Genomic DNA, 23,399 nt, shown 5'->3' on the forward strand with positions numbered 1-23,399 from the left:
AATTCCCTAAACCATATGATAGACATTTTTTAAAGATAAAATGAATAAATGGATTATTCAGGTGATGGGATTATGGACCTTTCAAATTTTTATCTTCATAGTCTTTCTATAGAAAAGCAAATAAATGTTGTTTTTAAAAATACACTAAATCAACTGAAATTTTTGTCTTTATTTATTTTTATATGCAAGGGTTTGATTAATACCTACTGATACATTTATGGAATTGCTGGTCGAGAAAGTAATTCAGTCTTGCGGCCAACTTGCGAGTGCCTCTGCGCAGTTAATAAGCAGTTGTGTAAGGACCTTAAGGCCAACTGGCTAGTTGGAAAAAAGGAGAATTGTGGCTCAGGAATTATCAAGAGCTATCCAGGTTTGTGCTGGGGGCACCGTTCACATTCTTTTCAGAAATCTACTGGTTTCTAAATTGTTTGAATTCCTATGGAACCGATTTCTATCACAAATGTTATTAAAACCCTGATCTGGCATCTCTTGCTCTTTTTTTTTTTTTTTCCTTCTGATCTTGCTCCTCCAGCTGTTTTCAAAACTAAATGCAGATCTGCTTTAATAGGGTGAATCAGCGCCTGTTTTGCTTTCTGACTTCTGGAAGAAATTGGAATAAGTCATAATGTACCAAATGAAGGAGGTGCTAAAATACGCAGTTTGTACAGAATCCCCAGTGTGTGGAGCCTGCTTGTGAATGCCTTAAACGAAAAGCCAGTATCTAAGACACAACGTTATGAGATATTTTTATCATCTAACCACCACCTGGTTTTGTGTGCCTTGTTTTTTCCTTTCTGGGTCATCACAGTCCTTTGTAGCCTTTTATTATCTCCCACTCCCCCACCTAAATTAAATCCTTTGCCTTTTCTGAATCTCACCCACCTTCAGAGCCCATTTGGAGTGTCACCTCCAGCCCTCAGTGATGTCTGGGCTCAAAGAGGTGATTGTTGGGGAATAGAGGAGGTGGGGGCCAGCAGGGTGAGCTGGGGCCAGATTTTGGAAGATATTTGGAAGGCTCAGGCGCTTGGACTTCATTCCATAATTAATGAGAACTCTGTCAGTTTAAGGATTGCTTCTAATCGTGAATACAGAATCAAAAAAAACAAAAGACCCAAGGATTAAACAGATTAGGAGTTTTCTTTTTGCTTACCTACAGGAAACATGGACGTGAACAGTTGCTAGCATTTGTTCAGCAGCTCACAAATGTCAGGGCCAGGGCTCTGTTACTCCCATGATCTCTCTCTCATGATAGCCTTCTGGTTGCCAGGTGGATGCCCTATGTGCAACATCACATCCATGTTCAAGGGAGGAGGAAAAGGAGGGGAGAGAAGCAAACCCATCTGTGTCTGCTTCTCCTTTAAGGAGCATTCCCACAAACCCCAGCAACAACTTCAGTTTTCAACTTTTTGGCCAGAACTGTGCCTTGTGGCCAAACTTCTGTTAGAAAAGAAGCATCAGGGAATAGATATTTATTGGGTAACCAGCATGTATGGACACAGCTTTCAGTATGTAAGTTGGCAGTATGAATTTCTAAGCAAGAAATGTTGTATCAAGCATTTCCTCAATTGGGTTGGGGGTTTTTGTTTGTATTTGGGGGCTTTTGTTTTGTTTTGTCACTATACAGCACAGTTTTTTGCCTTACCTCTCATGAGATTACCAGTATTTAGAACTTTTGGAAATGCACATTCTAAAAATCATGTACAACAAAACAAAACCAAATGCTAATCAGTGTGGGGCACCCTTGGCGTGTAGTAAGTCAGAGAAAGGACTGCGTTGGAGGTAGGAGTAGCTAGAAAAGACTTCATGAGAAAGAGACTTGAGCTGGACTATGAAGACTGGTCTGGATTCTGTATGATGCTGTAATGGTGGATACATGACATTATATGTTTGTCAAAACCCAAAACAGCAGGAGTGAACTCTAATGTGAACTGTGGACTTTGGGGGATAATGATGTGTCAGTGTAGGTTCATTGATTGAAACAAATGTACCACTCAGTGCAGGATGGTGACAGTGAGAGAGGTGGTGCATGTGTGCAAGTAGCGGATACTTGGGAACGCTGTGCTTTCTGCTCAATTTTGCTGTAAACCTAAAACTCTCTCAAAAAAGGGGGGGGGGCTATTTTTGAAAAAAGAAAAAAGATGGATTGGATTTAAGTAGTTGGAGAGATAGTGAGGCCAATGTTCCAATGAGAAAAGGAAAAACTAACCAGTCACAGAGGTAGAAACGTCTTCAGCATACAACAGCAGGATGAGACTGGGATGGCCCCTCATCTTAAGCAGCCGTCAAGTTACATGTTCAATAGTTACCTGAAGTGAATTGGAATAAACTTAACCTTTCATTATGCACTACTCACTCCTATTAAGTTTTTCAAGAAGGTTTAAAGTTAAGTATTTTACTATTTTGTGCAGGGGAGGAACAATTAATGATTAATATTCTGCAACCATGTGTTTACCTCACAGATTAAACTCATTCAGTCGACTAATACTCAAAGGATTAAAATTACTTTCACATCTCTTTGCAAAACTGATATTTAAAACAGAATCCCATTTTTATTTGGGATTCATTTTAAGAACTGTACATTTACTACCTTGATAATTTTATTTTGCACTTAAGTATAAAAATCTTTTCTATTTTGTGGCCAAAATAATCATTTTGTAAAACACTACCATCAGCCATTTTACTTTTCTTTAAAGTAAACCATAATTCTGTTAAAAGTAAAAACAATTTCTTTCAGTTGGTTACTTTAATTAAGCACAGAGTATAATAAAATTGAGTTCTAATTATTTTTCTCTCCCAAGTTATTTAAATAGTTGCTTTTAATTACACATTGAGTTTAATTGAGTTGGGTCTAATTTGATAAACTCCCTATCCAGCTGTGGAAATTTAGACAATTAACTACAATCTGTAATTTACCATTTCTCAGTGTGACTGGAAAACTTAAAATGGTTTGGGTTTTTGCCCTTTTTCTGTACTTTGCTCTGTACTTCGCTGAGTCATAAGCATGATTCATATTAGGGGGCAGAGATGATTTGTGTAGCAGTTTGCATTGTGGCTGGTGATAAGTCTCCAGGGAAGTACGTCACCCGTGGGGATGAAAAGGCTTGCTTTTTAACCTGGTTTATATTAATACAGGTGGAAAATGCAGCATTTTCTATTCTGTTTATGGTATTGCCATCTGGCTGGAGGAAGGCTTTTGTTTGTTTTATTTATTTTTTGTTTGTTTTTAGATAAAAGCCTATTTCATTGAATTTTAAAGTGTGTGATGTTTACTCCTGTCAGTTAAATGTATTAGAAGGACTTTGTAACATGAATTAAGGAGCTACTTTCAGTGGTAAACAAAACAGCTTAAGAAGCAATCCCTAATCGTTCCCACAAAATATATAGAACACGTGCTTTTCTGAAATGCTTTTCTTCATTTCAGCTAAAGTGGATGTTTCTTATCTTATCAACAGATTATCAAATCTCTGAAGTTGCTTTGGGAGAAGATTGGGGTATGCAGGTCTCTGAAAGATGAATGCTTGTCTGGTCACCTTTCTGATTCCAGCCAAGGCTGTGACGTTCGCATGCTGTCTCCTCTGCTGGACAGGCAGTGTTCTGCTGTATTTGGAGACTGACCCTCTAATTCCTGAGATACTCACTGTAAACAATACTGGGCAAACTTTTCTATTATGTGACTGCAAAAACAGTCATTTGATTTTGAATCTTGCCTGACATAATGTCAAAACCAGCCTAGAATTACATTAGTTTTTCCTTTTCTGACATGGGAAGAATGTGACTGTGATCTGATGATTCTTTCGGTCACTACAATCTTGGCAGCCAAAAAATGAACAAATGTGTACTTTTTCTTTTCACCTATCTTGTCATTAATACTTTTTCTTTCTGGGCTTTTGCCACAATTTGTTTGGGGTACACCATCCACCCTCTCTTCCCCTCTTGTTTCTTTCTTCAGGCATTTATTCAGTGTCAGTGTCATATATGCCAGATAGTGGGCTAAACACTAAAGGTACAGAGTGTAAAGATGAAGGTGTCCTCCCTGCCCTCAGGTTTCTCTAGTCTAGTAGAAACTATCATAGCTCTACACCTAGCCAAGTATCAGAGACTAACTTAGCCTGTAGCTCCATTTACTTGGAGACCATCTATGGTTTTTTAAGCTCAGAACATGATGGCTGTGATCAGACATCAGCTCTTTGGAGTAAACAAGTAGCCCGCTCCTTATCCCTTAAAAATATCCTGGTAACTTGTTTGATAGAACTATCTTTTGCAGCCATTTAAGTAATAATTATATTTTTCCTACTGTGTAATTCAGCAAACAAGTGGATTTTTATAGAAGAGGTTATGATAATGTCAGTATTTTTATCATTAATGTATAGATGACAGTTCAGTACAACTGCTTCAGCTTCTTTATGGAAGTTAATAGATTACAAACTTAATAAACACGTACATGTGTCTGTTTCATTCTTCATGCCTTGTTGTCAGTTTTGAAGATGAGAAGTGACATTTCTGGTGAATTCTCTCCTCATACGTCATATAACTATACACGACGTTGGATTGTATTTGTAAAATCATTGTCTTTGCTTTGGGTTTGTGTTATTTCAGTATTGTACTAATTTTTTGTCTTATGATTGAATATTGTTTTCCATCACCATCATAATTTTTTTTTCATTATAAAGAAATGAAGTTATCAGAAAGTGACTTTCTGTCACTGTTCTTTATTGTTGGATGAGCTCCCTCCAAATTTTAAAACCTCCACAGGGTCTTATAAGCCTCTAATATACTCTAGGCCAAAGTCATTACTTTTTGGTCTTTTAGAGTGTGTGAAATGCAAAGAAAAAAGTCTTAATTGAATTGTTTCTGTCACCAGAATGAATAAGGAAGATGCAATGTATGACTCAGATATACATTATTATCAAATGTTCTCATTTAATTGCATTTGTTTTTGCAACCAAAAATGAACAGTAGTGCTGAATAAATGGTTCTTATCGCTGTGTCAGATTAAGTGTGGCCAGATGTTATACCATACCACAAAGTGGATTTATTCTGATGCAGAAGGGCAAATCAGACTCTGCACTCTTTTTCAACATCTGTAGTTACAAACGTTGCGACGGTGCAGTCCCTGTAAGTTTGCATAGTGTGGTGGCTTCTTCCGCACCCTGGGCTGCCTTGAGAGTGCCTTTAATAATACTCATCAGCGTCTACCCACATTTTATTTTCTTGACATGCCTGCAAAATTGCCTTCAAAAACACCCCACCTATTTCCCAACCAGGCACACTTCCTCTGTTCCATATTTCCTCTTCCTGCCCACCACTCCTGCTCCCTAGAGTTTGTGGCTGGGGTTCCATTTCCTGCAGGATCTGAAGCAGAAGAGACCCAGGGAGCTTATGCAGGGTCCCCTCTCTGCCCGGTTTCCCTCTAGGATGGCCACGCACTCTGCCCCTTCCCTGCTCCTTGATGCTCCAACTACAGGAATATATTTCACCATAGTCACTCATGCTTCTTTTTACCCCCAGTGGTTAAAAAATCATCTCTTGGTACATGTTTCAGGTAAGTGAGAAAATCTGAATAATTAGTAAATTATGCAGAATGTGGAGTTCTAGTCCAATTTCCTTTTATTGTTGTCTTTAAGATGATAACCTTTTTAAATACATTTTCAGCAGGCTTATTGGGCCTCACTTTTCATCTATCCGGAAGCCCCAGAAGCCACTGAAGCTAAAGTAGTTCACAGCTAGAAGTTCCGTGTGGCATGCTCAGTGCCTTTCCATCGCCTTCATGATAAAGTGCATACTCTTGGAACCCAAGGAGGCTTTGACCTTGGCCTGTTTGTCTTATTTTCAACTGCCTGCCTCCCTAAACCCACTGTTCTGACTAGACAGTCCCCTGATTATCCCTCACGCTTTAGCCTTGGGGGTTTTGCATATGCTGTGCCTCAGCCAGAAATACCTGCTGCTTATACAGATTCTTCGAAATCTTTACCCAGTGAAGTTTTCCATCACCACCACCTCCGTACCACCTTCTTCCACCTCTGAATCCCTGTAACACTATCTGTATCACTTACTGGGGTTATTAATCATCTGTGGCGTATTGATTTTTGAAAACTGAATCAGTCTATTGTTGTCATTGCATGTATTTGCCCATTGTCTCCTCCAAATGATGATAAGCATCTTGCAAGTAGATGCTCTGTCCTGCGATCTTTGTATCCTTGATACATAGCACAGTGGCTGGCCTATGGGAGTGCCTGTAAATGTTTATTGAAAACGTTCTGTAACATTTCTGAGCCTGGGAATATGGTGGTTCTATTGGTAGTAACAAGAGACTGACATCAGGGATTGTCTTGATTTTGTGAGGCCAGTATGGCTTTTGACATAGTTTCAAGTGACAGCAGAGATACATGAGCACATATTCTCTAGAAGTGGAAGACTGAACTGTACTGAGAGAGCATGTTTATACATGCAGACTTGAAAGTGTTATGTGACTGACATCAAGATTGTGCTTCAGGCCATAATAGGGGAGAACTTTTCTGAAGAGAAATTACTGGAGGAATCAAAAGCTCCCTAGAATTAGGAGTCCAGAAAAGGAAGAGATGGTAGAAAAGATGCCTCATTCACTTACTATTTTACCAGTATTGAGCGCAAGGTGTCCCACAGTATAGGGTGTTGACAATAAATGTGAGTAGGAAGAACTGAAGTCAAGTGGGAAGTGACACCTAGGTTCGTCCAGCGCTGACTCCCAGGACCATTGATCATTCCCACACAACTTCACATAGAATTATGAGGAATTTTTAATATTTACTTTTATTGAAGTATAGTTGACGTACAATATTATGTTAGTTTCAGGTGAACAGTATAACAATCCAACAGTCAAATACATTACAAAATGATCACCATGACAAGTCCAACAGCCATCTGTCACCATATAAAATTATATCAGTATCATTTATTGTATTCCCATGACTCGTTCTTTTTTTATAACTGGAGGTTTCTATTTCTTAATCTCCTTCACCTCACAATTATGAGGAATTTAAACTGAGAAGCACTCCATCATGTGAAATAATCAGAAAAGTCATTAGGAGTTTTGAGATTGCATTATCCCCTTCTTATTCTAATGCAGCTTTCATAAGTAATATTGGATAAAGTATTTAATATCTGTGATTTAAATGTTACCATACTCCTGGCAGCTACATTAGAATAAAATTTTAATTTGCCAAGTATATGAGCAAAAAGATCACAAAGTAGAAAATTTTAGGTAAAACACTCTGAACTACCTGAAAGTTACTCTGTAGTCTTTGTATGTCATTATTTTAAACGAATAACATTCTTCAATTGCCGTAACAGTATTTTGCAGCCAAATTTTCAGATAATCTATTTGTGATTCAAAGTTCTGTGATTCACTAGAAAGACTCAGCATATAGTCATACTTATGGCTAAGATTTATTGTAGCAAAAAGACATAAAGCAAAATCAGGTCTTCCTAAGGCAACACGTCATGTGTGATGTTAACTCTTTTCTGCACAGGTAGATTGAAACTGTGAGATGGAGGCACATGAAGTTGCAACATCATCAGCCATCTTTTACTACAAAAGAAATGCCAGTTGCTTGTGGCTCATCCTCTGCTTTGTCTTCTGGTTTACTCTCCCAGAGTTACATGTGTATCCTGGGTGCCGTATTCCACAAAGTCCAACTCGTACGGCACCCATACAGAGCTGGGGGTTGAAGGCTAAAGTGTTGCTGTTGCCCAGCCCATAAGCCATATATTGTTTTAAATAGTGACAGAAATACATTCTTTTTTGGATGTTAGGACCAGGTATCATTCAGTGAGTTTAAACTCAGCATGGTCTGTAAGTTTGTGATCATAAATGCCTTATAAGAGTAAGCATTTTTACTAAATTAAGCATTGGTTGGGCCAGTTGTCTTGATCAATTGAGAGAAGACTCTTCCAGCAGACCATACAGCTGAAAATAGAAACAAAGCAGTGAGAGCCCATGACCTTTATGGGAAGACATTGCAAGGAATGCAGCGAATCTAAGAGGATGTGGATTATAGAGGCACGTTTGTGGCACAGGCTTGGAGCTGCAAGATTTTTACTAGATGAAAGCTCCAAGTGTCTGCTGCCTGTTTTGTTGCAGTGATTTACAGACAGGGCCCCAGACCACAAGGGCGCTTCTCTCCATCCTTCCTCTTGTCTCCAACACTCTCACATGTGACACTAATGGAATAAAGCTTTCAAGCTAGCAGGAAGATCAATAAAAATTTTATAAGGCTTGCAAAGACTTATTGAGCATCCTAGTATATGGTTCAGTTTTCTTTTTTGAAAAATGAAAGAAAAGAGATTCAAATAATACTGTTAAGCCACCTGAGTCATTTTTAAAGTGGTATTATTTTAATGGTAAATTTAAAAATAGTATATGCGATCTTACATGCTAGTTACCTAGGATTGCCAGATTTTTAAATGTTGAAAATCTTAAAATAAATTTCTGTTTTCATTGTGTTCTCAAACAGTAAAATTCCCTACGCTTTGTTATAAAAAAATCAGAAGATTTTATTTTCCTGTTATGATTGAGGGTTTCTTTTTAAGGCTCATACTTACTTAATATGGTGGTAACTTGAAAGGCATTAAATCTCAGGAAAACTGTCATCTCTTTAAGTCCCAGAAAGACTGATAATTACCTCTTCCCAAGCCAGGTTGTACCCTGGAAACCATAGCAATAGGTCCCACCTATCTGAGGCCCCCAGGAGGTGTGATTGTAGCTGAGCTGAAAACTTCTGAAGCCAGCAGCAGAGCCAGACTCTGCTCCCCGGACTGTCACCAGGTTGACATAGGTTTGCCTTCCCTGTTAGCACTGAGTGAGCAAAGCTCAGAGAAGCTAGAAACCCAGTTCCCCACATTTTGGTAGGAATAGGGAGAGAGCCAAAAATACTTCTACCATTTATTGAGCCTCGCAGTGGGCCCGGCAGTCTCATTTAATTTTCACAACTCTGGAAGTGTTTTCCTGCGTTAGAAGTGTGGAAACAAAGACTGAGAGATTAAACGATGTGCTGAGGGCTCACAGCTCATAAGTGGCAGTGCCAGGTCAGCTGACTCTAAAGCACACACCGCCTCCCCCATGACCTGAAACACAGCTCTGCACACAGCGCCAAGTGCTGTGAGCGTGGGAGGCCCAGGACCTCCGAGAGGAGCATCAACGTTGAGAGAAAGGGGGCTGAATGTTTGTTAAACACCTCTGTGTGCCAAGCCCTGTAATAGACTCTTAATGTCCATCTTTTCAGTTAATCCTCCCAACAACCCTGTGAGTTAGGCAGTTTCACCCCCATATACCTACTCAGAGAAGTCAGGAGACTTTCTGAAAGACACTCAGCTCGTAAGTAGCAGAACTCACAGGTCTGTTTGAGTTTATCTTCAGTCTTATACCATGATAGAGTGTTAACCACAGAAGCTTTTTGAGAAATAAGGAGCCTTGCAGTGTGGAAGGGAAAGACTGATAGTAAAGCAGAAACATGGCTGGAAAACTTTAGACAAATGTTCAACCTAATGGTTAAAAATCAACAGTATATAAACAACAACAAAAAAAAAAGAAAAAAGAAAAGAAAACAAAAAAAAAACGAAAAAAAAAATCAACAGTATATAATCCTGGACTAAACAGCCTGATAACTTTTTTTTTTTAATGAAAGTGCTGGGGATTGAACCCAGGACCTCGTGCATGCTAAGCATGTGCTCTCCCACTGAGCTATACCCTCCTGCTGCTGACAACTTTTTAAATTATCTTTATTTTACTAAATTTAACCTATTCGTTTGATATGAACTGAACAAATTTTTTAAAAAGATAGATTTTAAGTTTGTCTCGTTATGAATAGGACTCAAAAGGTCTTTTGTGATAGAAATGAATTCTTGAGATCCAGATGATGATAACATGGGCAGACCAATGTTCAGCTAGCGTAGATCTAATAAAAGTCAGATGTAGATAAATTGGAATTCAAGTAACCAGACCTCCAGTTTAATTGAAATTTATTTTTTACATTTCAGTTTCAAGACAAAACAAATTACAACCAAAAAAAAAAAAAACTTTTATAAGGGATTATTCGGAGAAGTCACTTGCACTGGACATGTGTTCTTTTTAATCTCCTTTATGGTTGACTGTCACATAATATTCAGTTAGGATGGTTGTCTGTTGTCAGGACCTGGGGGCACTGCAGATAATCTCCAGAGGCAGATTAAATTATGTCAAATATACCAAGGCAAGAACAAAATGAGGATGTTTGAAATATATTCTAAACAAGTGGTCCTAATTATCTTTAGTTAGCTAAAAAAAAAAGTAAGATCCCTTAAACAGCTTACTAATTAAGGCTTTCTTGCTGTGTGCTGGAGGTGGCTATGTAATACAAAGAAAATAAAGAAAATAAACTAGTGTAAGCTTCACCTGCCACGTGGTGATAACTGGCAACTTTTTTTGGCAAGTGAGATGACAACATGTGTTACAGCCATCGAGGTTTATGTTTGAACCTGTTATTTAAAGCCAACAAATTATTTGAAACTGGGCAATTAAACGGTGTTAATTAAAAATAGTGTCTAAGAGACTTTCTACTATTTAGTCTGGTTTTCTATGCTAGCTATTACTATACGTAATTGAGAGAGAGCCATAAAAATCTGGTATGTTCTTCATTCAGAGTTCAAAGGTAAATTTAGTAGCTTTTTTTTTTTTTAGTGCATCTTGGGTACCATTTTTAAATTTAGTCTTCCTGAAGCGTAATTACTATTACATCCTTTTAGGTTCAAAAACCTTAAACAAGTGATTCCTGTTTTTGAGTTATTATCCATTTCCCTCAGCCTAATGGAGGAGATAGTAAATATGTCACGTGTCAGGGGATAAGGGCTACAAACAAAGCAGAGTAAGGAGGAGTGGGGAGTGATGAGTGATGGGGTTGCTGTTTTAAACAGGTTAAGGGGACTCTGTAATGTCAACTTTGAGCAGAGAACCAGTGGAAGTGAAGGGGAGACCCATGCTGACATTTGGTAGATGCAAAGGCTTTGAGATGGAGAAGTCATTATGATCTGAGCAGAGTAATTAAGAAGGAAAGTGGTACACGGTGAAGGCCAAACCATATAGTACTTTGTAGACCATGGACAGACCTTGAATTTTACTCTGAGTGGGATGGTGACTGTTAGAGAGCTTGGAACAGAGGAATGACACGACTTAAGGTTTAATGGGATCCCTCTAGCTGCTGAGATGAGACTAGACTGAAGAGGAAAAGGGGTAGGATCGGGTAGACTGGCTAAGAGGATATCGCAGTCACACAGGAAGAGATGGTCAGAAAGGTAGTGGTGATGTTTTTTAAGGTAGAGCTGGAAGAACTTACTAATGGATTGAATTTGGGGAGTGATAGGAGGAGAGGGGTCAAGGATGTCTCCAAGGCTCTGGGCGTAATCAGCTGGAAGAATGCAATTGCTTGACTGGTCGGGGAAGACTGTGGGTAGAACAGGTTTTAAGGCAGAGAGTAGGAGACAGGAGATCAAAGGCTTGTTCTTTGACGTGATTTCTGAGAAGTAGCAAATAGGCTTTAAATATCTTTTGAAAATATGTTAAATGATGTATGTAAAGAACAATTTACCTGGTCCTCTGGAGGACCCTGTACTTTATATAACCAGAGAATTGCCTGATACTTCTGCCCTTTGTTCCTCTCCTAGAATTAATTTTTCTTAGCCTCTTGAATAATCTGTTCCAGTACATTTGTTAGAGGCTTTCTCAACATCCCAGTAAGTGATATCTCCTGTTCCCTTTAGTGATCTACTTGGTTATGTTTTTGGAATGTTTGGGTTCCTAACACATGAACTATGTAAGAACAAAGATCACAGACTCTAGATTCTAGTCATTCTTCCCTATGGTGGCTTTATGTGTAAACTGGGACAGCCTGGGTGAACGATCTCAGGGACCCTGAGCACATCACTGCTGTAGGACTGGTCACTTGAGCTGAGGCTGATGGGTTTGGGATGTGTCCTTCCTACTGCACGGTCTGCTCCTTGGGCGCAGGGCTTGTAACTACTTAACTTTTTTATTTCCTGAATCTAGCCTAGTACTTAATACGAGAGTGAACCTGTGAACGTGTCTGAATAAATTTTAAGAAACTAAATGTGTCTTTTCTCTTTTGTCTCATTTGTGCAGCGCCTGACAGCCACAAAGTGCAAGATAAGAAAGCTGCTGCCTCCAACCGGCCCTCCTCTGCTGTTTCAGGACAAAATAGCAACCACTCAGGAAATAGACCAGGTACTGTGTGTTGCCTTTGCCCTGGAGAAGGGAAGCTTATCTCCAGAGCCTTAAAGCTTGCTAGAATATAGGAGAGCTTGCTTCAAGTCCTGCCACCAAAACACACACTCAGACTGACCTGTATGAATTTAAGTCAGAGAACCACTCGCACCTTCATACTCTCTCTTTAAAATGGAGATTCAAAAATATGCCCTGCTTTACCTCTCAGAATCATTTTGACAATCAATGAGATGATGTATGTGACTACAATGTTTACTGTCAAGCAGTGTATTAGGTAATAATTTTTCCATTCTGTCTGAAATGACAGGTAGGACACAATTTTCTGTACCTGTATGCCCAGCATTATTGCATGTCTCTTTTGTGACTTTTTCAAAAAACCACTTAAGGAAATCATTACACACAGCAAAGCCAGTATAGAATTATGTTTTTGTTCTCCATTCCCTGCAATGATTGTACACCTACACAGAAATTTCATTTAATAGCCTATGATTCACGGACTGTTCCACTCAGTGATACAAAGAAGCAAACACTCCGTAAACATAATATGAACAGTTGAATAGACAATGCAGTTGCTTCCAAGTATCCAACAACCATTGTGTGGTCCTCGGGAGAGACTTAATGTACAGTATGATGATAAGAAGCCATCAAAGGAAGGTAAAGGCACATTGAACACTCCGTGAGGTACTTGGAGGCTGACTTCATGCTGCATCCAAGGCCAGAGTCACTCAAGAACAGTGAAATCAGTGAGAATAAAGATGGAAATAACTGTATCTAGCCTCATAGAAAACTAACTGTTGCACCTAGTTTTGTGGGGCTTTTTTCCCACTTGGAAAAGGTATTGAACAGAGCAAGTAAATCTGACTTGCCATGTAGGAGATGAATAACAGGCACTATTGCAAGGATTGCATGAGGAACCATTAGTGGCAAATGATGTGTAGTTTAAGTGGAGTTTTAATTCACAGCCTCAGATTTCCCCATTTTGCGTGCAGTTTGCATTTTCATTCATTTATCCATCCATCTATCCACCCAAAGCGCAGCCACCATCTAATGTGTTTTGAGTAGTTGCCCTATGCCTGGGACCATGAAAGGTATTATATGAGTGAAACAACAGGATCCCTGTCCCCACGGGGCTCATTCTAGTGGACTTTTGTTCCTTATGCTCCAGTCAGCATCCTTGTGGAAGTAGAAGCTCTTTAGCATGAAAATCCAATTTGTTTTACCATGAGAATTGAACATAACTAAATGGTTTGTACTGTTTTTTTTCCCTTGTTCTCCCCATCAGCTGTCGTTTCTAATTCCTGCCATTTTTCACTATGGCATTTATACTTTTATATCCTGATAACTTGTTTATTCATGTGGTATTAGCACTGTATAGATACTAGGGATGTATTATTAAAGGATGCAATTTCTCCCCTCTAGCTGACAGTTTGATGGACTAAACCAATGTATGAATGGATCATTCTAACAGCATTTCCAGTGTGATAAGAGAGAGATGCAGAGTGCATAGAGAGCACAGAGGCCAGAAAATCTTGTCTACCCCGTTGGCCATCTCTTTATCGAGCCATTTGATTTGTATTGTTAGAGTCAAGTTCAGTGAGGAGACATTTCCTTTTAGGTTGTGTCTTTTGAGTATCCTTGTGTCTGTTTTCTTATACGTACACATAAGCAAAGGTACATTAGAGACTCTTACTGTTAAAACCACCAGGTTGTTTTCCTGAGTATCTCTGAAGATGGTATTAGAGGTTCCATGTTGGAGGGCTAGGCTTGGGTAAAATCTTTTGATTTTGTGGAATATGAGTCATGAGAATGTCTAAAGCAGGTGACTGCAGTTTGTTGATTTTCATACTCTACAAACTTAAAAAGGAAAGTACATGCTGTATTTAGGGATTTTTTGACTATTGCTTTAACCGGATATAAGTATCCTGACTGAGTGAAAAAAGGGTCCCTTTTAACACAGTAAATTTTAGTTAAATTTCTTGCCTTCCTTTACTTGCTGATACTTGAGCTGTGTAACATCTCTGATCTAGAAGGCATCTATTCACATACAAATTGTTAATATTTTTCCTTTAAAACACATAATGGAAGGCCCTCATGGTGTTTTAGAAGCATGGGCACGCTATGTCTCACGTTACCAGGAGGGACAGGTACTCTCAGCTGTGAGTACTTGAACCCAGTCCCAAAGAGACGCTTTGTAAAATTACAGGTCTGTTTATGACTGCTGTTTTCCTGAAGCAGTTTGAAATGGTTCTTTAGAACTCTATCAGCTGCCTCCAAATGATTAAAAGTTTGACCTAATTGAAAGAGAAAATTGCATATTCTTCCTGGACCACTGTGTATGTACCTGAGAAAAGCAGAAATTCAAGTTTATTAAAAATCCCTCTTTATTCCTGTCCCTCTAGTATTCCCTACCACAGGTCTTTAAGAGCCACTGAAACTTCATTCTTCCTTATTATTCATAAATAAACTTCCCTCATAGAGAAATGAATGACTTGCAGTCTTCTAGCCCTTCTCTGATGGCTGTATCATGCCATTCTAATGACTCTGTAGGTGCTGTGCTGTGAAAAGGATGGGCAAGACATGATTTTTAAGCTCTTGCTCTATGACATAACTGTGCCACCTTCCTTAGTCACATACGTTTATTTCCCTCAGTTTTCTCATCTGGAAAATAGGTATAATAACTCTTCATTGAATGAATAGATGCTTGGCTAACTCGTAGGATTATTGTGAAGAATAAAATGATAATACATATGAAAGTGCTTTGTGAAATGCAAAGCCCTAACAGAAGCAATTTATTGTACTAACAGTAGTTGTTCAGATAGAAGTCAAGGTCTTGTGAGTTCTTGAAAAAGCTTCTTCGTCAGTGAGACTCAGTGAGTTGATTTTCTTGATCTTTGAGAGTCACTCTTTAGTTCCAGTGTTTGCAGGACAGTCCAGGTTTACACCCGTCCCCATAGAATATTACCAGCACTCATTTTCACTCTTAAAAGTGCCCTTGTTTGGATGGTCCCGCTTCTCTTCAGTCATCACAGTCAGGGGATTGGATGCAGAATGCACCTGGGACCATGAAAGGTATTAAACAACTTTACCTCCACCAAAACCCTATTTCTGTTAAAACTTTTCCTTCTGAGAATAAGTAACTTAATTCTATTCTAATAATGTTAGATCTATTGGGAAACAATGTGAAATGTTCATGATGTTAAATTATTTTCTATACCTTGATTTTGTTCCAGGGAAAAGTGATATGAGAGTAGAAATGAGAACGGGACAAAGAATTATAGAAAATTCACTGTTTACTTGCAATTGCTCGATTTTTTTTTTCCTGAAAGCCTACCTTTAAAGATAATTTTTTTATCAGTTTTTAGTTAGTGAAGCTTAAAATTGTAGTTGCTAGCATTTCCATTTTTTAAAGTCTCTTATCAAATACAGGATTGGCATTAGTTTACCCCAGTGGTGTATGTTAATGTCAGTTTAAAGGCTCTGAAAGTCAGCTAGGGTTGTTGGCCCATTTGTTCATTCATTCGTTTAATGAATACCTATCGAATGTCCTCCTTTCTGCCAGCTGTAGTCCTAGGACTGGGAATAGAGAGAGCCATGAACAAAACTGACCAGACTCTGCTCTTCCCTACCCCCATTCACAGCCGTCTTTAGTCTGCCACAGGTGTTATTGACACTCTAGCACCGTAAAGTGGTCTCTTACTGATGTAACCAGAGGGATGGAAACAGAATTCAAACTGAATACTATTTTCTAGTACCAGGTTCCCAGACCCAACCAAAATCATCCAGCATATCACAGGCACTATGCGTCTTAGACCAGAAATGTGCTGTATTCGTTCTTTACTTCCTCAAACCTAATTCCTAATAGTGACTGAGAGTAGTGCTGAAATGATAAAGGCCAGTGGGAATTATTGGAGTCTTAAGCATTGGCCTTATTTTATACTGTTTATTATTATATTTGTGTGGCATTGTATACAACCTGGATTGTTACATAACTGTTGTTACCAGACAGGATGCAACTTGTGTCACATAATTCATATCCCATTAACAGAATCTGATTTTAAAGACTCTATTTCATAGACTTTCTATAATGTGCTTATATGGCTTTTATAATGACTTGACTTATATTGTGAAATGTTTACCATGATACTTAACAGTTAACTTCCATCATCTTACACAGATTTTAAAAATGGCTTTTTTTTTTTCCTTGTGATGAGAACTCTTTGGATCTAACCTTTTATGTAACATTTTAAAATAGAAGAAAATACTTGAGAATTCTCAGGAAAATTATAATACAGTGTTATCACTGAAAGTGTAGTCATATGTACTAATTGTGATATTACTATATGTTAAGAAGTAGTAATATTTCATTCATCAAATTTACTGGACAAAAAGGTATTTATCAGTATATATCATTTGGGTTTCATCTGCTCTTTTCTCATGTTTTTTATCTCCTTTTCAGACCCTCCGCCTGTGCTGCGGGTTGACGACCGGCAGCGGCTGGCCCGGGAGCGGCGTGAGGAACGGGAGAAGCAACTAGGTATCGCCCGCCCTCATCTGGTCTTTCCAGGACACCGTCGCTGAAATGTTACCTTTTCCCCCTCTAGGATAATGGACAATTAACACTGAGTGAAGGCAGGCATCATTCTAACGACCTGGCTCTCTAGCATGCCTCTATGAGTTTTACCAATGGGTTGGGAAACAGATAGTATGTGTTACAAACACAGAACTAAATTTTAAGCAACAGTAATGGCCAGCCCAGGATTAGGCTCGTTTTCATGTCTTGTACTGTAATGACAGTCTAATGTGGCATTGCAGGGAATGTATGTATGGGAGGTGTGATGGCTTGGCTTACATTTTACAACTGAAAAAATGCCAGGAAAGTAAGCATGTAAGGTTCTTTTTATGTGAACAGTTATGAGACTGTGCACTGCTGGGGCACCCAGTGCTTTCTAGGCTAAAACAATGCTGCCGTTGAATTTACAGACGTATGCTGCCAGTATGCTGCCAGGAAAAACACAAGAGCCAGTGCTGAGGTGTCTGATTTTTCTTTTGTTAAGGCCCTTGCAAAAGGTTAGCAACTGCAGTATTTGCCATCTAATCACCTAGAGACGGGGTCTCAAGACTAGCTGGCCAGGAAGCCAAGATTGGAGCACTCAGCAGTCCTTGTCTTCTGGCACACTGAGCAAGGATATTGGTGCCAACTCCTCCGTAACTTTGTCCATTTATGCAAAGCTGCTAGAACAGGATACTCTCTTTATGTGCCCTGGAAAGATGAAATATCTGGTCTGTGTGTCTCTGCTTCCAGAATGTCTGGGTGCTTTAAAACCAGGACTGACTTCGGTTGCCACAATCTTTCCAGTGGATGACCCATAAATTTTCTAAAGTCCTACTGTGATTTGTAAGAGTTCATGTGTCAACTGGAGAACCCAGCCGCATATGCCATCTCTGATTTATTTGTGTTCAAGAACCCAGATTTGCAAAATTCACTGGAAGCTGGTTTTCAAAAGTCTGTTGACATTTGTTTACATTCTTTGAGCACAGGCCTCTTTCTCTCCCTTGCCATCATGGTCATATGAGGTCATTTGCTTTGCTGCCAAGGTTTTTTTAACACAAATTTCAATGACTTGCTGGAAGTAAACAAGCTGCGTTTTCCTGTGTTCAGAGTTTGCACCCAGGCTTGACGTTCCCTGCCTCTGTCAAGTTTCCCCGGGGCTGCTAGCTTCCTGGAGAGCAGGGCTACTGTGGCCATGAGGGCTCCCTCTTTACTGGGAGTGCAGTGCAGTCTGGAGATCTTCCTTTTGTGAGCCATGCTCACTGCTCCCCAGTCAAGATCAGTTTGACAAGGGGTCAGAACTGAGAGGGAAAGGCAGAGCTCCTGAAGCAGGAAGAGCATGAAGAAGAAGCAGACTACTGTTCTGGGATGGTTGGTGTTGCCCTCTGGTTTTGGATCCATCCAAGAATTAGCACTTGTGTCCTTTTTCCCTCACCATCCCATCCCTACGGGGTCAGGTTTCACCCTATTAAATGTCTCCTTAGCATTGCAATGTGGACTCATACTGCCTGAGTAAAAGTAGGTCCATGGCCTCAGGAGACCACTCCTTTATGATTTAAATCCCATCGTAAATGAGCTTTCCACTCTATCTCATACCTTTCCATTTGGGTTTCTTTGTCTTTCAAATCCAAACATTGTTAGGTTTTTTGTGGAAAGTATGAATATGCTGGTCACACAAAAATGGTTTCCCTTTTACTCTGTAAGTTGTATAGCTCTGAGCCTGCATCTTCTCCCTACAAGTTGCCTAACTTTATATGTGGAATGGGTGGATTTTTTCCTACTGTGTAGCCCCACATTTTAATTTTTATCAATGATATAGAACATGACTTATTAATGTATATATTTTAAAACTCTATTTGTAGATATTGGGTTAAAAAGATGAGTAAAGTTGAGGCCCAGGCCTCTAGGCCTAGCTGCAGTCTAATGGAGGGGAAGAGGGGCAGATAAACACTCAGCAGTTCTAATAGAGGGTGGTATGGAAGGAGGGGATGTGAGGTGCCACCTGAGCTCCCAAGTAGAGGGGGAAGAGGAGCTAGAAAAGGTGGGGACTGTAGTGCAGTGATCCAAGGACAGGTGGGAAAGGGCATTTGGTAACAGATCCAAGATTATTATATGGGTCAAAGCAATGTTCAGGTTATTACATTATCCTGTTACCACAACTTTACATTTTTGGTGAGCTAGCGTATCATGGACATGATTTTTCTTTCCTCTTTCCCCTGCCATGTTCAATACCATATTTTTCCTTAATTTTGATATCATCTCTTTAGTTGTTGTTGAAAGTCATAATTTTAATGAAATATGTTTTTATTTCTTTTATTTACATTTTACTTTACTCGTTTTTATTTTTTCTCTGCATTTATTGCATTTCTTTTTAAATTTTAAACTAGTGTCTTTTTGCCTGTTCTTTTCCACTTAGGCTGTCATAATAGAAACTAAGTCTTGAGGCTCCTTTCAGTCTTCATAAATACATAAATAAACATGCATGCAAAAGCACATGTAAATTTGGAAGAGTCATCTAAAATCTAGCATCTAATTTAAGCTGTGCCTTAGAATACACAAGGGTGATTTCTAAAAAAAATTTTAGTCCTAAAAGAAAATCAAAGGGCACCTGATAAACTACCAATAAACTGTGCTTTGCAGAAGCTATGATGGCAGTGGAAGAGTTAAAAAAAAAAAATGCTGAGGAAATACCACTTAATAGCAGATCTTTGAAATGTGCTTTTTGAAAACACAAGAGCAGCTGGCAATATTAACTGTTTACCAAGCTTTCAGATTTTTAAAGCTTTCTAAGTTTTAAAAAAAAATGGAATACATTCCAGAAATTCCAACAAAGCAAAGTTGAAAGTGATTGGCCGGTATGATTGATTATTCCCTGTTGGATGTAGGTTGAAAAACATTGAAATCACTTAAGATTTTCTTTTTAAATCCACATTTTTTTAAAAGCCAGGGAAAGAGAGGGAGGATAAAGATCTTTGTTTTTGGTGGCATGTCATGTTTGTATTGTTTTGCAAGCAGGGAGGATCTATTGCTAACTTTCTATGGGTTAAATCTGTGAGTCATGCTTTAATGCTTTACGGTAGGATTACGTCATGTGGCCCACTCTTTCTACATTAATCCTTCAATCTATCACATAAAATCAGGCCTAATTCTTCAAGTAGGAGACAGTTCTGTTCATTTGGTTGAGCATGTGTACTCTGAAAGCTTTATTTTTCTGCCTTAAAAGCTTTTTACATGAAGAAATCTCCTTAGCCACTCTAGTTCATCTGATTTTATTCAGGTCATTCCTTCAAACTCTCTTTTGACTTCTGCATCTTTTTTACCATCTCTCTTCTGAGCTTTAAGTTTGTTTTTTCTCTGGTGTGGGTGGGGAGAATCATATTTATTCTTATGCTTCAATTCTCCTTTTTTGCTAATATGGGTTTCACATTTCCAACTTCCTCAGAAAGTAGTAAATGTTTTCCTATTATCCAGAACTCAACTTCTGTGCAACCAAATTGTCCATCAACTTTCTCTCTAAAACACTCCCCTAATTTCTGTGTCCCAGTCAATGGGATGAGCTTTGTGAAAGAAAGGACTTATGTCATCTTTTAATTTCTGTAGCCTAGTACCTAGAACAGTGCCTGGCACATAGTCAATGTCTAACAATTGCTGGTTGAATGGTAAATGAGTAAGTAGTAAGTCTATACATTTCAGTGTAAGTAGAGATAAATGCAGCAGATACACTGCATTAGTTACACATTACCAAATTATCTGTGATAACCACACTTAGGATAGTCTGGTCAAACAAGTCTTAAATTCTATTGTTTTCTTAGTTAGATGAACAAGAGTACAAAGATAATTAATAAAATAGTTGTTCCTTAAAACTGCTTGTTCTTCACTTGTGTTATGAAACTCATAGTCCTATAATATGTTGACAAATTCAAGAAAATGTCTAAGGAATATTTAGCAGACAGATAGTCTTCTGTGTTTAGGAAGACACAAGGTTTCTCTTTTGGAAGGTGATATAGATTAAGTGTGAAGTATTGATGGGAATGGAGTCACATTCCCAGATGGGGGCTTTCCTGAGAGTCAATAAAATCATGAAAGGTTATCAAAGATTTGTATGATTGACTCATATAAAAATTAAGCTTATCAAATTTCTCATTCAATTCATTCATATTAGGTTTTTTTAATGGAGGTCCTGGGGATTGAACCTAGGACCTCATATGCTAAGCATGTGCTCTACCACTGAGCTATACCACTCCCCGCCATATTGGATTTTGTAGCTAAGTTCAAAGCTCTACAGGAGATCTATTATAGTGTAGTATATCAGAAACAACAATAAGATAACATAAAAAGGATTTTGACCTTCAATTAAATTGTATTTGCATTGCTTCTCAGATAATTTTACCAGACTTCCTTGCCCTTCCAGTTATAGCTTTTCTGCTTTGCTTCCCTTCTGTCCCTCCAATTGCAGTGTGTTGTCAACTCAAGGATAGCAGTACTAATGAGGATTGTCCAGAGATAAATGATCATTTCAATCTGACTTAAAATGTTCACCTCAAAAATGTTGATATGGAAGTTAGAATTAATTAGTAAATGACGAATGATGCTGTACCCCTGATTAGAATCGTATGTGAAGCTGTCCCTGGTTTCACACTTCACATTATTATTGACAGACATATATAGAACAGTCACTGGTTTTGGCAAGACTATCCACAAAAAAAAGAAAAAAAAGAAAAAAAAACTGACTTTTTTTAAATCCAAATTTCTACTGGATAAAGTTTTGGCAACCATGTGGTCAACCATGGCATCTGATCTTCTAAAATTGTCACTTAGTGAATGTAGTGTACAAAAGCTCCCAAGGCTGTCAGGTTATGAACAGCTAAGGGATCTGAATACCCGTGAGTGGGAGGCGTATGGACATCAGCACATACCAGAGCAACTATATCATGAGTCAGGCTTGAAAATGGAAAGGATAGATGCTCGTCAGGGGATGGATTAGGTAACTCAAGGCTGAAGCTTTAATATAAGGTGAATCATTGTGACTAAGCTATTATTTATTTCTCCCAAGTTTACTTTGCCTTTAAGGCTAGCGATTAAAAGATCTTAAAGCCTGAGAAGTAAAAGGTCTTGTAAATAAATGACGATAAAGGCTAGGAATGACAGAAGATCAGGATCTTCACATTGGATGACCACCTTGTCCCAGTCTAGAGGAGGAACTTTAGTCATAGGGAGGTGGTCCAAATCGTGTCTTTCAGAATAAAGGCTCATTGTTTTCTTCTAGAGTCAGACAATCCAAAGTTTGGATTCCAGTTCCACCACTGACTTATTGTGAGACATCAGGCAGGTTACTTTACTTCTATGTGAATAAGTTTAATCCAATAAGTTTAATAGCAGTATCTGCCTCATAGGTAATACCTGTAAATCAGTTGGTGTCAGCACAAAGAGCTGAAGACTTCTCATCATGATGATGGTGGGTCATATGACTCCAGGGGCTGACTTAGATGCCTGGGATTAGAGAAACCTAATGTGTCTGAGCTACGAGGAGACAGGCATAGAGGAGTGTTTGTGCTTCTGGTCTAGCAGGGTGGGGCTCAGTAAGACAGCCAGGGAAAGAGAATGGCAACATTCTATGAGGAGTGAAAGTGGATTAGGGTCAAGGCAGAACAAAAAGATTCCAAAGACAACCATTGCTTTGTGTGCTTTAGCAAAACTCCATTTATTTTAGTTGAGGCTAAACTCTGAAGAGTTTAAGCCTAGCTCTGATGATAAGAAGTCCTGGCACAGTACTGCTTTCCTATCTCGAAAGAAAGGGCCTAGGACTTTCACAGGTGTAAGCCACTGTCGCAGCACCTCCATCTCATTAGCCTACCACTGTGTCCAGGGAACAAGGCAGAGTAGGAAGTGCCTTTGTGCAGGAAACACAGTGTTGTGGGTATCCTGCAAGGTCACTCTCATTTCCAGGCAGTTCACCAATGTAATATTCAAATGATAGGAGAGTGGAAAATAGTTTAAATTGACTAGTTGAGAAGGCTTTGAATTAACACTGAGTCTTGGTGTAGCCACCTTGCTTGGAAGTCATATAATCCTTTAACTCTTTAGCTCATTTATTCATCAAGCTTACTTTAACCATCTGCTAGACTAGACACTGTTTTTTATGGGAAGAACTCAGAAACATGGAAGAACAGAGTAGTTATGATCTGGAGTTACACATACTACAAAGGGAAGTCTGAAGGAGCCATGGAAGTACCTTTGCTGCCAGGGAAGTCTCTTCGGTGGAAGGGGCATTTGACTTAGGACTTGAAAGATCATTGAAGTTTGCCAGATGGGAAGAGGTATCTTGAGCAGGGGGTAGCATGTGAAAATGTACGTGATCATACGGCCAGTCTCAGGAATTGAACAAGGGACCACAGGGAACAAACAGCTTTTCAAGCAGAACTGTGACATCTGATGTGCTTTAGCGGGGAGATGTCTCTGAGAACAGTATTCAGGATGGATCTGGAGAGGAGACTAAACACTAGAAGGAAGAAAGGTGTGAGGGCTTAAATACAGTAGCATCAAAAGGATTGGAGAGAAGACACTGCATGAGAGAGAGTTCTGTTGTAAAATGATAGGGTC

At 39.0% G+C, this 23,399-nt stretch overlaps 1 protein-coding gene across 5 annotated transcripts in view; it reads left to right on the forward strand.

Annotated features, from left to right (window-relative positions):
* The window catches only part of MAP7 (microtubule associated protein 7), a 159,494-nt gene that overhangs the window by 84,074 nt on the left and 52,021 nt on the right, over positions 1–23,399 (forward strand). For all 5 annotated transcript variants that reach the window (XM_064486661.1, XM_010983671.3, XM_064486660.1 and 2 more), the window contains exons 2-3: positions 12,149–12,250; positions 16,707–16,784. In XM_064486661.1, the coding sequence (XP_064342731.1) occupies positions 12,149–12,250; positions 16,707–16,784 (180 nt within the window). The remainder of the gene's footprint in view (positions 1–12,148; positions 12,251–16,706; positions 16,785–23,399) is intronic.

Source organism: Camelus dromedarius, chromosome 6 (genome assembly GCF_036321535.1).
Source record: "Camelus dromedarius isolate mCamDro1 chromosome 6, mCamDro1.pat, whole genome shotgun sequence".
NCBI lineage: Eukaryota > Metazoa > Chordata > Mammalia > Artiodactyla > Camelidae > Camelus > Camelus dromedarius.